This window comes from Cricetulus griseus, chromosome 7 (assembly GCF_003668045.3).
Source record: "Cricetulus griseus strain 17A/GY chromosome 7, alternate assembly CriGri-PICRH-1.0, whole genome shotgun sequence".
Taxonomy (NCBI): Eukaryota; Metazoa; Chordata; class Mammalia; order Rodentia; family Cricetidae; genus Cricetulus; species Cricetulus griseus.
Window position 1 is genome coordinate 107465791 of NC_048600.1, and position 16371 is coordinate 107482161.

The 16371-nt window shown below is 51.3% G+C and overlaps 2 protein-coding genes across 5 annotated transcripts in view; one reads left to right on the forward strand and one right to left on the reverse strand.

The window, feature by feature from the left end:
• Positions 1-4728: 4728 nt before the first annotated feature.
• Positions 4729-16371, reverse strand: part of Acsf2 (acyl-CoA synthetase family member 2) — a 38562-nt gene continuing 26919 nt past the window's right edge. The window contains exons 11-17 of one of the 4 annotated variants that reach the window (XM_027424372.2): positions 10184-10291; positions 8958-9109; positions 7370-7511; positions 6765-6875; positions 6535-6603; positions 6204-6265; positions 4729-6164 (exon numbers count right to left, since the gene is read on the reverse strand). In XM_027424372.2, the coding sequence (XP_027280173.1) occupies positions 6215-6265; positions 6535-6603; positions 6765-6875; positions 7370-7511; positions 8958-9109; positions 10184-10291 (633 nt within the window). In that variant the 3' untranslated portion in view covers positions 4729-6164; positions 6204-6214. Of the gene's footprint in view, positions 6266-6534; positions 6604-6764; positions 6876-7369; positions 7512-8957; positions 9110-10183; positions 10292-16371 lie in introns of all 4 variants that reach the window. The other 3 variants (XM_027424371.2, XM_027424373.2, XM_035447698.1) reach the window with 3 other exon arrangements.
• On the forward strand, positions 12415-15418 carry Chad (chondroadherin). Its single transcript, XM_027424374.2, has 3 exons — positions 12415-13185; positions 14893-15056; positions 15277-15418. The coding sequence occupies exons 1-3, from the start codon at positions 12415-12417 to the stop codon at positions 15416-15418; spliced, it is 1077 nt and encodes a 358-aa protein (XP_027280175.1).

The following is a 16371-nucleotide window of genomic DNA, read 5'->3' on the forward strand; positions in this document are numbered from 1 at the left end:
TCTCAGCATTTGGGAGGTTGAGACGGGGGATTACCAAGAATTAAAGGTCAGCCTGGGATTCTGTCTCACAAAAAGGAAGAGAGAGAGAGGAGGAATGGAAAGAAAGGAACCACAAGTCAGGGAGAACTGAAGTTGTGCTGGGGAGATTTTCTTAACCCACCAGGTGGCTTCATGTCCTTGGGCAAGAAAGTGAACCTCCCTGTTTGGGGATCACCTCTGTGAAGTGGATTGATGCTTACTTAGAGGGGCTGCCGGGAAGCTTTCAAGAGAGGATGGATGTGAAAGCATCTGGAAGGGCGGCTAGTCCTTAAGAGGAACTTAAACACAACACTCAGCTCTGCAGCAGTAAGGAGGTGCTGGTGCTAAGGCAGCATGCACGCATCGCAGAGCTGCAGACAGGGCAGTCACTGCAGGCATCTCAGAGCTGCAGACAGGGCAGTCACTGCAGGCATCTCAGAGCTGCAGATGGGGCAGTCCCTGCAGGGAGCTGAGCTGCAGATGGGGCAGTTCCTGCAGAGAGCTGAGCTGCAGATGGGGGCATTTCTGTCTCTTCCAAGTGGGAACTGGAGTTGAGGGAAAAACTGAGTAAAGCTTCACTTGATTTTAGTTGCCCGAATTTGTTCAACTTTAAAATGAATAACCATGGACCAGCAAGATGGTTCAGAGAGTAAAACTGCTTGCTGCCCAATGATGCAAGCCTAGTTTGATCCCCAGATCCACATAAAGAAGGAGAGAATGGATTCCAGAAGGTGCAGCTCGGACCTCTCCATGTGTGCTGTGCTATCTTCACCTACACGCCATTCCATTAAACAATTATTTAAAAGCCAATAAAAATAATAAGTAGATCGTTGGGAGCCCTGTATTGTGGCACACACCTATCCTTGTAGCACTTGGGAAGTGGAGGCAGGAGGATCCAGTGTTTAAGAAGCTATCTTGAGCTCCACAAGGAGACTGAGACAAGCTTACTACATGAGACCCTGCCTCAAACAATCAATGAGACTGAAGATGTAGCCTAAGCATGCTTGAGGTTCTGGGTCCCATCCCACTACAAAAGGAAAAAAATCCCACTAACTTTTGGGTCACACAACCAAGTAATATTTGTCATTTGTTTCCCAATAACTTTGCTATAGATGGCACTCTGAATAGCAGTCACTGTTGTCTACATTACTTTTCTGGGGCTGGAAGTTTGCCTTCACTGAAACCCTTGACTCTTTATTTTGGCCTATTCAAGTATCTAGTGGCTGACCTTTGGGCATCAGAGCATACAACACTACCTTAAGACTATGCTGGTGCCACCATCCTTTTTGGATAAGTGACCTGCCAAGAACCATGAAGATTAGCTATTCACAGGCAGGCCACTGGGCTTCACCCCGAGTCTTGTTCCATGTTCTAAACCATTCTGCTTTTCTATTGCTGTTTTGGTTTATTTGAGGCAGAATCCGTGCATTAGAAAAATCCTGGGGGGAGGGCTAGAGAGATGGCTCAGGGGTTAAGAGCACCGACTGTCCTTCCAGAAGTCCTGAGTTCAATTCCCAGCAACCACATGGTGGCTCACAACCATCCGTTATAAGATCTGGTGCCCTCTTCTGGTGTGCAGATGTACATGGAAGCAGAATGTTGTATACATAATAAATAAATAAAGTCTTTAAAAAAAAAAAAGAAAAATCCTAGGTTCATTAATCACAAATTATAGAATAAAATGTGGGTTAGTTGAAAAGGATAAAGAATGTTTCTCTTCCTTTCTTTCTGTTTTTGAACTTGTTTTGGTTGTTGTTTTGCTTTTTCAGAGGTCACTGTGTATGTAGCCCAGGCTAGCCTTGAACTTGCAGCAACCACCTTGCTTCTGTCTTTCTTTTCTTCTTCTTCTTCTTCTTCTTCTTCTTCTTCTTCTTCTTCTTCTTCTTCTTCTTCTTCTCCTCCTCCTCCTCCTCCTCCTCCTCCTCCTCCTCCTCTCTTTCTCCTCCTCCTTCTCCTCTTCCTCCTCCTCCTCCTCCTCCTTCTCCTTCTTCTTGTATTTGGTACAGGAGAGATGTTCAGTGGTTAAGACCACTTGTTCTTGCAGAGGACCTAAATTCAGTTTCCAGAACCCACATGGAGTTTCATAATCATTTGTAACCCCTGTTCCAGGAGAGCCAACACTTTCTGACCTCCAAGGGCACCAGGAATGTATGAGGTATGCTAACATATGTGCAGGCAAAACACTCATACACATAAAATAAAAGTAAATCAACCAATTTAATGTATACAAGTGTTTTTGCTCCTATGTGTCCGTACATTGTGTGCACACCCTGTAGCCCAGAGTTCAGAAGAGGAACTGGAATTATGGATGGTTGTGAGCCGTCATGTGGGTGCTGGAAAACAAGCCCAGGTCCTCTGCAAGAGCAGCCAGTGCTCTTAATACTGATTCCTCTCTCCAGCCCCTGCAGAATCTCCTTGTGAGGTGATGGCAGTGTTGAAAGTTGGTTTTGGTGATGGTTATACTTATATTCAGATATAAAAATGCTGCAGAAGGGGCCAGAGAGATGGCTCAGCGGTTAAGAGCACTGACTGTTCTTCCAGAGGTCCTGAGTTCAATTTCTGGCAACCACATGGTGGCTCACAACCACCTTGAATGAGATCTGGTGCCCTCTGCTGGCATGCAGACTGAAGACTGTACACATAATAAAATCTTTTTAAAAAATGCTGGAGAAAACCTGCTTTAAAATGGGTGAGCTGAATAGGATGTGAGTTATAGCTCAATAGAGCTGTTAGTTGACAGATTGGTTTTTATTAATTTCCATGTGTCTGTGTAAGTATATATACCATGTGTTGGGGTGTGGGGGTGCCCTCAGAGGCCAAAAGAGGGCATGCAGTCCTGTGGAGCTGGAGGTGAAGGTGGCTGTGAGCTGCCAAGTGTGGGTGATGAGAGTCAAACTCAAATCCCCTGGAAGAGGAGCAAGTCCTCTTAAGCACTGAGCCGTCTCTCCAGCCCTCAAATCTGTTATAAAAAAAAAAAAAAAAACTGAGTCCTTACTGGGCTGGGAGTGTAGGTCTTCAAATAGGGGCTTTAAGATTCCAAGCAAAATGGAAAATACCAATGACAGTTTATGCTGGAGAGAATGCGGAGAAAGAGGAACACTCCTCCACTGCTGGTGGGAGTGCCAACTTGTACAGTCACTGTGGAAATTAGTATGGCGACTCCTCAAGAAAATGGGAATGAGTCTACCACAAGGTACAGCAATTCCACTCCTAGGCATATACCCAAAAGAAGCACATTCATATAACAAGGACATATGTTCAACCATGTTCATAGCAGCATTATTTGTAATAGCCAGAAACTGGAAGCAGCCTAGATGCCCCTCAACCGAAGAATGGATAGAGAAATTGTGGTACATTTACACAATGGAGTACTACTCAGCAGAAAAAAAAAACCAATGGAATCTTCAAATTTGCAGGAAAATGGATGAAACCATTCTGAGCGTGGTAACCCAATCACAAAAAGACAAACATGATATGTACTCACTCATATGTGGACCTGCTTTATGATACACAGTGGTGACCATGCTTTATCAGAGCTGTTTTTAATGATGTTGCTCAGAATGATTTCCTCCCAGATAATGACTGAGAAACTAATTTAAAAAAAAAGAAAAAAATGGTGCCAAGTACCACAAGAGTAACAGAACTGTGCTGTCTTCTGGGATTTTTTTTACTTTTTTGTTGTTGTTTATTTGTTTGTTTGTTTGTTTTTGTTTTCTGTTTTTTAAAAAATGGAGTGTGCTGGATGTCTCTAAAAAAATTTTTTTAAATGACTTACTGAAAAGCTAAATGGTTAATTTATTATAATTTACAAGTTCAAATTTTACTATAAAATACTATAAATCTTTCATATCATAAGATAACATGAGAAAATTTAAAAGATTGTAATAAGCAAAGGAAACAGAAATATTTAATATGCACCACACATCCAATAGCTGATGTTTTTGGTGGCTTTCTAGTGTGCAATTTTGAGTACTTATGAGACATAAAGAATGACATAATGCAATTTTCAGGGATACTAAGAGTCCACAACTAGCCTAAGAGTGTTTGGTTTTTGTTTGTTTTTAGATTTTAAATTTAATTATAAGTTTTCTCCCTTCCATCTCTTCCCTCAAAACCCTCCCATATACCCTTTCCAACTCTCCTTAAAATCTGTGGCTTCTTTTTTCACTAATGATTATTGCATGCATATATGTATTTGTATAGACATTCATATTGCTAAATATAAACTGTTGAGTCAAAAAAAAAAAAAAAAGATTCCAAGCACTGGGGGTGGGAACACAACAACACTTAATCTGTGGACCAGTCTGTGGCAACGATTTGAAAAATGATTAAATGAGTAAAGCTTACCAAAAACAAAAATGGAGGCAGGCACAATGGCACAGGACTTTGATCCCAGCACTCCAAGGGACAGAATGAGATCTCTATGAGTTCAAAACCAGCCTGATTTATGTAGTGAATAACAGTACAACCAGGGCTACGCAGTGAGATCCTGTCTCAAAGAAACACACGTACGTGTGTGCGCGTGCACACAGAGAAAGGAAGAAAAGATAAAGAAAGGTCTTGGGATTTCAAGGGAACAAGGTGAGGCTTAGATTATGTAGATAATGGACAGCAAAGGGCCTGGAGGACAAGAGGTCTGAAGGAGCTGGCTCTCTCCCTGTCTATTCCCTTTTTCACCCCACAGGAACTTCAGAGAGCACACCAATCAGACACTGGCCAAACTGGGAACTCTTTATGCCAAGTCACAAAGATGACAAGGGGCATGAGGAGGGCTCAAGAGAGCCTGAGAGAGCTGGGAGGACCCTCCTTTGTGTGGGAAGGTTGAGGAGGGCCTGGACAGGCTGACAAAAGCCAAGAGGGCTCTCCTTTGTGTGGGCAGGCAGAGGGGCTCTTGAAGGACCCTCCTTTGTGTGGGAGGGCTGGGGGGCTCTGGAAGGACCGTCCTTTGTGCGGGAGGGCTGAGGGGCTCTTGGAGGATCCTCCTTTGTGTGGGAGGGCTGGGGGGCTCTTGGAGGACCCTCCTTTTGTGGGAGGGCTGGGGGGCTCTGGAAGGACCCTCCTTTGTGTGGGAGGGCTGGGGGGCTCTTGGAGGACCTCCTTTGTGTGGGAGGGCTGAGGGGCTCTGGAAGGACCCTCCTTTGTGTGGGAGGGCTGGGGGCTCTTGGAGGATCCTCCTTTGTGTGGGAGGGCTGAGGGGCTCTGGAAGGACCCTCCTTTGTGTGGGAGGGCTGAGGGGCTCTGGAAGGACCCTCCTTTGTGTGAAAGAGCTGGGGGGCTCTGGAAGGACCCTCCTTTGTGTGGGAGGGCTGGGGGGCTCTGGAAGGACCGTCCTTTGTGTGGGAGGGCTGAGGGGCTCTTGGAGGACCCTCCTTTGTGTGGGAGGGCTGGGGGGCTCTGGAAGGACCGTCCTTTGTGTGGGAGGGCTGAGGGGCTCTTGGAGGACCCTCCTTTGTGTGGGAGGGCTGGGGGGCTCTGGAAGGACCCTCCTTTGTGTGGGAGGGCTGGGGGGCTCTGGAAGGACCGTCCTTTGTGTGGGAGGGCTGAGGGGCTCTTGGAGGACCCTCCTTTGTGTGGGAGGGCTGGGGGGCTCTGGAAGGACCGTCCTTTGTGTGGGAGGGCTGAGGGGCTCTTGGAGGACCCTCCTTTGTGTGGGAGGGCTGGGGGGCTCTTGAAGGACCCTCCTTTGTGTGGGAGGGCTGGGGGGCTCTGGAAGGACCATCCTTTGTGTGGGAGGGCTGGGGGGGCTCTTGGAGGACCCTCCTTTGTGTGGTAAGGCTGAGGGGCTCTGGAAGGACCCTACTTTGTGTGAAAGAGCTGAGGGGCTCTTGAAGGACCCTCCTTTGTGTGGGAGGGCTGGGGGGCTCTGGAAGGACCGTCCTTTGTGTGGGAGGGCTGGGGGGCTCCGGAAGGACCCTCCTTTGTGTGGGAGGGCTGAGGGGCTCTAGAAGGACCGTCCTTTGTGTGGTAAGGCTGAGGGGCTCTGGAAGGACCCTACTTTGTGTGAAAGAGCTGAGGGGCTCTGGAAGGACCCTCCTTTGTGTGGGAGGGCTGAGGGGCTCTGGAAGGACCCTCCTTTGTGTGGGAGGGCTGAGGGGCTCTGGAAGGACCCTCCTTTGTGTGGGAGGGCTGAGGGGCTCTGGAAGGACCCTCCTTTGTGTGGGAGGGCTGAGGGGCTCTGGAAGGACCCTCCTTTGCTTCACAGTTTTAGATGTTGTTCCATCTGCTCTCGGAGTCTGAATTTCTGGATCTAGAAGAAAGACAAGAGTGAGAGTCAGCTGCTCCGGTGCCATGGCAACCAACCATACTTGGTTTGCCTGGGAATGACAGTGGGGGAAGGGGACAAGAACTAAACCCAAGAAAGCCCAGGGCAAACCAGGATGAAGTGACTTTTTCACTCTCCTACTGACAGCCTCACCAGCCCACTGTTGAGGGAGGAACAGGTGGGAACACTTGACCTTCTGAAGTGAGGCCCACCAGACCCCACACTGCCCTGCCAGTCTCCTCTACCTTACACACCTTTCCTGAGATGGTGAGAGGATAGTTGTCAACAAACACGATGTATCGGGGAATCTTAAAGTGGGAGATCTGCAGACCAGAGGGGAAATGTGTGAGGCTGGACTAAATCAGAGCACTCCCTTGGCTGGGGAATTGTGTCCATCAGGCAACACCCTCCCCCTCCACCCCTACCAGGGATGATTGACAAGGAGAAGTAGGTGAGTAAGTGAGGGGGGTTGAGGGGGTCCCACCTTCCCTTTGCAGAAAGCTTTGATCTCTTCCTCTGTGGTGGTCTCCCCACTCTTCAGCCGGATGCAAGCACAGATTTCCTCCCCCATCCGCTGGTCCTTCACCCCCACCACCTATCCAAGGTCAAAGACAAGTACCACACTGCAAACCTGGGCTGGCTAATTTTTAATGTCTACTTGACACAGGCTAGTGTCACTTGGAAAGAGAGAATCCTCAAGTAGGAAAATGTCCCCACCAGGTTGACCTTTGGGCAAGCCTATGTTGCGTTTTCTTGGTTGATGATTGACATGGGAGGAGACAGCCTACTGTGGGAGGGGCTAGTGGTTCTGGGGGTTATAAAAAAAGCAGACTGAGCAAGCCATGCAGAGCAAGCCAGTAAGCAGCAGTCCTTCAGTTCCTGCTTCCAGGTTCCTGCCTTGATTGAATTCCAACCCCAACTTCCCTTTGATGATGGACTGTGATACGGAAGTGTAAGATGAAATAAACCCTGTTCCTCCCCAAGTTGCTTTTGGTCATGGGTGTTTCATCACAGCAATAGAAGCCTAAGGCAAACCCCTTCCTATTCATCAGCTAATCCTGGGGTACCACGGGATTCACAGTGCCTCACCTGCACTTCCTGCACCTGAGGGTGTTTGTGGAAGAAGTCCTCCAGCTCTGCAGGGTAGATGTTCTCACCACCCCTGATGATCATGTCCTTAGAACGGCCTACGATCTTGCAGAAGCCCTGCTCATCCATAGTGGCAATGTCTCTGGAAGGAGACACCAGGAGTGACATCTCACCTCTGCTTTAGTGGGCTAGTCCACTCGGTCACAAAACATTTATTGAGCATCTACTGTGTGTCCCCTGCTGCTCTAGACTCTAGGAGTCCCAGCAGGAACAACAACAACAACAACCACACTGTTGAAGCCCATAGCCTAGGCTGAAAGGGGAAAAAAAACAGTACAGCGCCTATCCCACTCTGTCTTCCCGTTTCTAAATTGGCTTGTCCTTATGAATGACTTCTTTTTTAATCAGTTCAAATGTTTCCAGAGGCCTTCTCTGACCCTGGTCTAAGAAAATCCTCTTTCTCTGCCACTGCCACTTCCTCTCCTGTGACCCCATTTGATTTTTTTTGATATCTGAAATTATCTATCTTCTTCCACCAGACATGTGGAAAGAAGCAGGCCCCTTCTCATCTTGCTTCCCACTGTTCCATCAGGTTGAGAATAGCCAGCACTGGCACATAGCAGGTGTGGACCGTGCATGTGCGGATCTGATAAATGACACACCCATGGCTGTGGGATTTAGCTCAGTGGTAGAGCATTTGCCTTGAAAGGGCCTGGGTTCAGGCCTCAGATCCAGGAAGGAAGGAAGGAAGGAAAGAATCAGTCTAGGGGCTGGCGAGATGGCTCAACAGTTACGAGCTCTAGCTGCTGCTCATGTAGAGGTCCCTGTGTTTGATTAGTAAACAACTCACCGAAAACTGGCTCAGATTCTGGGGGTGCAAATGTAGTGTGATGATGTCCTGGTGGTCCCATCACTGTGAGAAGTGGGTTCACCCTGACACGCATTTTGACTTAGGGAAATTTTTTTGGTTGCTTGTTTTGAGACAGGGTCTCATGAGAGTGACCGTGAACTTCTAATGACTCTTGCTTTTACCACCCAAGCACTAAGGTTACAAACATGCACTATCATGCCCAGAGTTAGGTGACACCAGGGGTAGAGCCCAGGGCTCTGTGCATATAAGACAAGCACTCTCCCCCCTGAACTGCATCCACAATCCATTCTTTTTTCCATTATTGGACACAAGGTCTCATGGAACTCAGGTTGGCTCTCAACTCACTGTGCAGCTAAAGATGGCCCTGCTCTCTGCCAAGTGCTGGGATTACAGGCTTGTGCACACTGCCAGTTCAGCCCGGTTCTTTACATGTATTAGGCAAGGACACTAGCAACTAAGATACATCTCCAGCAAGCCCTGGAGGTGTTTCTTGTTCTCCCCCTGCCCTAACATCCCCACACTACTGGGGCTTGTATCTGTGGCCTCACACATGGCATCCAAGAACTCCACCACCAAGACACACCCTCAGACAAATTTTGGAAACCAAGTCTCTAGGACAAGCACATGTCCTCTGTGTGCTAGCTTAGTTTTCCCAGCTCAGCCTCGGAACCCTAGCCCCAATCAGTAGCCGGTGTCCACATCATCTCGCCATCTCACCCTGTCCGATACCACTTGTCTTGTCCAACTGTTTCGAAGGTCTTCTGTGGCTCGCCCCAGTAGCCCTGCATGACGCAGTACCCTCGGATGTACAGCTCCCCTGGCGTGTTCAGCTTGGTCAGCTCCCCTGTCTCCATGTTCACGATCTGGGCCTGAGACAGCAGGTCAGTTTCCGGCTTGAGCCTCCCACTTTCTTGCTTCCCTGAGGATGGGGGGAGCTTTGCTTTCTTTCCCCCCACCCTCCAAGAAATGAAGCTGCTGGCTCTACTCATCCTAGCCCAGAGAAAGGGAAAAGAGGCTAGAATAGACCCTTCGCCATGCAGAGATCCACACAGGGCCTGAACTACGGAGAGGGTATGTGTGTGTGGAGGGGGTGCCACATGCCTTTGAAGTTCCTGCTCTGGCTGTATTTTTACACAGGGTGCTGAGGACGGGGCTGGATAGTGAGCAGCCTCTAAGGAGGCCTGAAGAGTGCCAGGCCAGATGCTGAGCCACTTAGAAGGGAAGGCCATTGTCTCCCCTCACTTCCCACAACGCAGAAAAGAAACTGAAGAGGACAGCATGGCTGTGCCATGTGATCTGGAGTGGGAGAATCCAAAATCCTAGCACACAAAGAGTCACAGCCAATGTGCCAAGGAAAACTGAGTCTGGGTGCTTCCATGTCTGCACTTGGGGATGGGGAGAAAGATGTCTCCCTGTCAAGCCACCGCCGAGTGCATCCCAAAGAGGCCCAGAAACTCGGTGATATCTGAAAAAAGCTACATGGTTGGAGCTAGATAGGAGTCTGAGACTGGGGAGTGTCCTGAGGTCTTTGAAGTGTAAGAAACCTCCAAGGGACAGACAGCTTGGGGAAAAAAGAGTTTATGCTCAGACAAAAGAAAAGCAGGGGTCTGACGGAAGAAAGAGCTGCTTAAGAAAAAAAAATCTCTGTGTTCTGGCTCATTTTTGAGACGGGTCTAGCTGCCCCAAGACAGACAGTGGGCTTGGCAAAAACACACCTCAGACAGGAAGGGTGGCTGAGGAGAGGCTCAGCTGGCGGCTGCTCAGGGCTGCTGTGCCAGTTCTTCCCCTTCCTTGCTTCAACCCACAAAGCCGGGCCAGGTCCAGCAAGCCCCCATTGCTGGGGCCCTCTGTATGCGAGTGAGCTGTTTGGATGTCTGATGGAAAGCCCCAACTGTCCTCAAGTGGTGTGAGGTGGGCTCTGAGGGCATCTGTCAGGGGCTCACCTCTGTGTGAGGCATAATTCTGCCCACACTTTCTGCCTTCTGCTCCAGGGTGTCCTCCGGGTAGTTCATGAAGGTCACGGGACTGTTCTCTGTGGTTCCATAAACAACCTAGAGGGGCCAAAAAGACTGCTTGGAGGGAACTGGGTGACAGCAGAGGGCTGAGATGACCTACCCTGGGTAGCTGAATGGTGAGAACTGGGGTGAGGGGACAAGAGCCAGAGGTCAGGAGCCAGGAGTGCAGATCTCGGCAGGGCCCCTGGTCTGAAACAAACTTGAGAAAAGAAGCCAGTCTCTGGTGGCCAGGGTTCTGTCACTCCCCTGTGGCGCCTGTGGCTCCTGGCATCACCAGTACCCATCCTTCTTTCCTCCCTTCTCCAGGTTGATTCAGCCCTACCTTCTTGATCTCTGGCCACAGCATCCTCTGTCCCTCTCTTCTTAGCCAAAGGCCCCATAAACTTGATGAGAAAGCCAGCCTGCCTTGCTTGATCTAGCTGGGAGTGGTACAGACACACAGATGCGGTTCCCCCCACCCCCAAACCTGGGACAGTGCCTGTTTGTAGGGTGGGTGCCCCGCAAGCTCCGGAGACTTTCCTATGCGTTTCTTTTCATCAAAACAAAAATATAGCCAGAGCAAGAATTTAAAAGGCCTGTGGCACTTCCAGTGGTTAGGACATCCTGTGCAACAGAGAAACTAGCAGCCAGCCTAAATACCATCAGAGAATATTCTAGGCCAAGAATGACTCCCGCCCATTCTAGAAGTAAGGGGTTAGAGGGGCTTGGGGAAGAGCAGGCCTGGAGGCCAAACCTCACAACTATGTGTTGGGTGTAATGAGGTCTAGATACCTTGGACTCTATCAGGTCTCTGTTGGTGGCCTCCACTCCTGTGTATCAGGTAAGTGTGGTTCTGGCATAGTTGGAGTATGGTTTCTCTACCACCTCCCAAAACAGACAGCATCTCTTGCCAGGCATCCCAGAGCTCACCCTGGGCCAAAGCTGTAACCTGCCTGCTCACCCTCCCTTCTCCACAGGCCTCCAGACACTGTGGCGGGCAAGTGAACAGAAGCCTGGTCCACTAGGGCGGGGCTGCCCACAACCTACCATCTGGCCCGGGTTAGTCCCCTGTAGTCAGCACCCCACCTCCCACCGGCTCACACAGTCCTGGGGTCATTGCCCAGGTCTGGCCTCTGCCAAGTACATATTGGCGCCACCAGGCCGCCACTCTGAGACCCCTTTAGGGGTGGGTCCTAACCACGGGGTGGGGGGAGGGGAGGGGAGGATCCCAAGATGGGGATATTTGGGGGAGATTGAGGAGGGGAATGTGGTTGTTTGGTGGCCTGTGGTCTCCAGGTGTGCTGCCAGTCCTGTGGTTCACTCCCCCCACACACACCAGTTCCCACTTTTCTGTTTAGCTTTCAGCCTCAGAAAAGGGGAATGAGGGTGCAAAGGACAGAGTAAGAAGCCCAGAACTAAGAGAGAGGGGTCATGGGAAAGCCCACAACCTGGGCTCCTACAGGCCTGGCGCCACCGCTCAGAGAAGGGGCAGAGGCAAGAGCACCATTGTCAACCAGCATCACCAAACAGCTCTCCCATCTCCTTGGGGTGAACTGAGGAGGGTCTACCCAGAAGTGGGGGCCCCGACCCACAGCGGCTCTCACGCTTCGCCTGCAGGGCACAACAGCCTCATTAAAGCGCCGCAGGCTGGCTGACCGCGGCGAGACGCATCCGGCTGTCGGGCCCCACTTCCTCCCTCCCTGAGTCGAAGGTGACCTGTCTGCCAAGGGTGTATGGGGGAGGGGAATGTGGAGACTCAAACTTGAGCAAATAAATAAGTTCTGGGAACGCCTCCCTCTGCCCAGTGGAAATTCAGAGGTCCTCGACACACCTATTTCCCCACCACCAGGGTGGGGGTCCAGGTAGAGGAGGCTAGAGACAGGTGAAGCATAGAGTTTACGAGCAGAAAGCAACGAGTTGGAGTTCAGGGGAAGGGCCCCCAACACTTTGCATGGTCGCCTGCTGTAGAAAGAGCCCCCAGTCATCAAGGACAGGGGGCGCATTTCTGGGCGGGAGGGGGTTAAATCAGTGGCTTCGATGCTCCACGTAGTAGCTGGCTACGCTGCCAACTGCGGTCAGGGCTGCCCTATAAATGGGCCAGGAGACCCAAGAATCGAGGACTTGCTGCTGCCAGCGCCACGCCGCCGCAGCCCCCTGCCCTGGCTCCAGGCGTCCCAGCCATGGCCCGCGTGCTCTTACTTAGTCTGGGCCTCTTTGCCATCCTCCTGCCGGCGCTGGCCGCCTGCCCCCAGAACTGCCACTGCCATGGAGACCTGCAGCATGTTATCTGTGACAAGGTGGGGCTGCAGAAGATCCCCAAGGTGTCAGAGTCAACCAAATTGCTCAACCTCCAGCGCAACAACTTCCCAGTGCTGGCTGCCAACTCGTTTCGGACCATGCCGAATCTGGTCTCGTTACACTTGCAGCATTGCAACATCCGCGAGGTAGCCACTGGTGCCTTCCGAGGCCTGAAGCAGCTCATCTATCTGTACCTGTCCCACAATGACATTCGGGTGCTGCGAGCTGGAGCCTTTGATGACCTAACTGAACTGACTTACCTCTATCTAGACCACAACAAGGTGTCCGAGCTGCCCCGGGGGCTGCTCTCCCCTCTGGTCAACCTCTTCATCTTGCAGCTCAACAACAACAAAATCCGAGAACTGCGTGCAGGAGCCTTCCAGGGTGCCAAGGACCTGCGTTGGCTCTACCTGTCTGAAAATGCCCTCAGTTCCCTGCAGCCTGGTGCCTTAGATGATGTGGAGAACCTCGCCAAGTTTCACCTGGACAAGAACCAGCTGTCTAGCTACCCCTCTGCTGCCCTGAGCAAACTTCGGGTGGTGGAGGAGCTGAAGCTGTCCCACAACCCTTTGAAGAGTATCCCAGACAACGCCTTCCAGTCCTTTGGCAGATACCTGGAGACCCTGTGGCTAGATAACACCAACCTGGAAAAGGTGAGTGCCCTGACTGCAGTGTTCTTGCTCCTTCTCGGCTGGGATGCCAGCCTAGTCCCTCCTCCTGGACACTTAGCCCACCAATTATTACCAAAGCAAGGTGTCCTGCCACCTTCTCTCAACTTTGACATATCACGACCCCATCCTTCACCTGGTCCCTATGCTTCTCAGCAATGCCCTCTTGGGCCGACTCCTTATAAGAGATGGGCTGTTCTGGTCTCACAAACCGCCTCTGGGGAGGCATCTGCCCCAAACCCCACTGTGAGCAGCAGGCACCTCTTCCTGTTGAGCTTTCCACCCCTCCTCTGGCGTTTTCCCAGTCTCCAGTAAGTCCACCATCCCATAAAGGAAGGTTTGTACACCGAGACACCTTACAGAGAGGCAGATTCAGACTCAGACTCACAAAGGGACCCTGTTCCTGGCAGGGGCCAGCCAGTACGCTAAGGTAAAACAAGGGGCTGGAGGGTGGGGGGGCACATGCCTTTAGGAGACTTCTTCCATACCCTCAGAGCCCCTGATGGATGCCCATCCCCTCTGTGAGTCCAAACACCCAATTTTTCTGCAACCTTAGCTCATTTCAACTGAGTAGGGAAACCGAGGCTTGTAGACCAAAGGTTCTACCAACGTGCAGGTTTGGTGCTCCTGGGGTCGGTGAAGGCATACATGCGATCCTTGACACAAGCCCCAAAGTGTCCCCTCACAGAACAGACTGACTGTCTCACTGTCCCCCAGACAGCTTGTTGAATCTTGTCTTCCCCAGTCACTAGACCCCTGTCCCCTTCCCAGTCCTTCCTGGTGGGGCTATGTAGGAGCAGAATCCCTTTCTTGGAACTAGGAAATCACCCTGGCACAGTTTCAGTCAGGAGGCTTGAGCAGGGACCAGAACAAGATAGAGGACAGTTTTGTTACTAAAAAATGTCACATCCCAACCTAGACTGTGAGAGTGGTCACAGACAGGGAGCTGAGGGCAGAAGCTAACCTGGGCAGAGGCCAACCTTGTCTGGGTAGACAGAGCCTTGTAGGTAGGTTTTCTTCAGCCTGGCCTCACTCCAGCTGAAGGCAGACCACCCTAGTGCCAGATTGGTGGTCACTAGAATAGCATATGGGGGCTGATTTGGAATGGGGAGCCCAGACAGGAACTGTGGCTTCAGGGCTCAGACGAGGGCACCAATACACTTCCTCTCAAGCAGTCCATCCTGGCCAAACTCCCCACCAAGGTAGCTCCACAAATAGCATCTGGCAGAGGGCTGAGGAGCAATGAGGACAGTCCTGGGGGAAATCCTGGGACCCTGGGGATGTGGGGAACCTGGGCTCACTGCCCATCCCACCAAACACTGGCCAGGTTCTCTGTGTGCCAGCCTGGGCTCTCTGAACCAAGCTCTGGCTGCTCCCCAGACCCAGTGTTTGTGCAGGGAGGGTGCTCCCTTGGAGGTGGGGCAGGGCGTGGTCCTGCAGCTACTGTTTACTGGCTAGGTGACCCTGGCCAAAGGCCTGAACATTTTCCATCTGCATATTGAAAGGACACCTTCCATCTCAAAAAGGGTGTTGTGGATTACATCATCTAGACAACTTGGTCGTTCTGCTTGAAAAATTGAAGCTCCTCAACAGACTAATGCTTGTGTCCAGGCTGCTGACCTCTGAGGAGAGTTAGGAGAGCTTGGACACTGGAATTGAGGTTCTCTCACTTCTGCCTTCCTGGCCTCCCAGTTCTCAGATGGTGCCTTCCTGGGTGTAACCACACTGAAACATGTCCATCTGGAGAACAATCGCCTGAACCAATTGCCCTCCACCTTCCCCTTTGACAACCTGGAGACCCTCACTCTCACCAACAACCCGTGGAAATGCACCTGCCAGCTCCGTGGCCTTCGGCGGTGAGCATATTCCTCCATATAACCCCCAGTCTCTCCTTCACATGATGGGTCCCTGCAGCAGGGCAGCCTGAACACACATCCTGGTCGGGGTACCTGGGAGGTCTGGGACTGAGCGGCCGTTTTCTCACTTGTCAAATGAGGATGACAGCTCCAGATTTTTCTAGGACCAAGTCCTGGTCACCAGCCCCTCCCCAAGCATTCCCACTCTTGGTCTCTGCAGGTGGTTGGAAGCCAAGACTTCTCGGCCAGATGCTACCTGCTCCTCACCAGCCAAGGTCAAGGGTCAGCGTATTCGTGACACAGATGCCCTCCGAAGCTGCAAATCCCCCACCAAGAGGTCCAAGAAAGCCGGCCGCCATTAAACAGGTAGGAGTCGGGCAGGGAGGCCACCACTGTCTGCCTTTGGAGATTCCAGCCAGGGTGCTGCTATCTCCGGTGATGCCATTTCTGGAGGGGTGATCAGACCCTCTGTCTTACAGGAAAAGGAGGGGAGAACTGAGTCTCCCTCTCCAAGGGCTTGGCCTAGGATTTCCACCATTCTCTGATGCCATCCGGGTGATTGAAGACCTAACAACCATCCTTCCCTCACTGCAGGTCCTGTCCCAGCTAGTCCTGGTGCCTGCCTTCTGCTGGAGAGACTACTGACATCCCCCCCCCCACCATCCACACTTCTCCCACAGCCCCTGCCAATGCACAGAGCTGCCCACATCTAGACACATCCTGGCAGGGGGCACTGGACTCTGTTACCACCCCAGCTCCACCTAATGGAGGTCCAAGAGAGGACACAGAGCCTCTCCTCAGTCACTATGCCTGGGCCCTGCCATGGCTCCTCTCAGAGAAGCTACTGCAGAACTCCCTACCCTAAGTCCATCAGAGCCAAACTTCAGTGGTCACTGGGATGACCACAGTCCTATAACCACACTCCTCAGTTCCCTCCTTCTCTGCCATTTGGAAGCAAACATCAGGCCTTGGTCCCGCCCTTATTGCCAGAAAGGATTTCAAGCCCATATCCCCAGTCCCTTCCTGCTAGGATGTGTGCTAACAGGGCACCAGTGCTTGGCTGCATATCTTCCATGCTGCATTTCCGCCCCAGGTTTCTATAAACATAAATTTATGTGTGTATAACATTCACTCCCCTCTCACCTTACCAGACGTTAGCTAATAAGCTCACAGTTTTGTCCCACCTCTGCTTCAGGAAGCAGAGAATAACCTGGAGCTTTACCTTTGGGCTTCTAGTCTGGCTTGTCAGTCCCTACTCACTGCAGGTCCAACCTTTCCCGGATGGTACTCTGTCTGGTACTGACAGCCACTCACT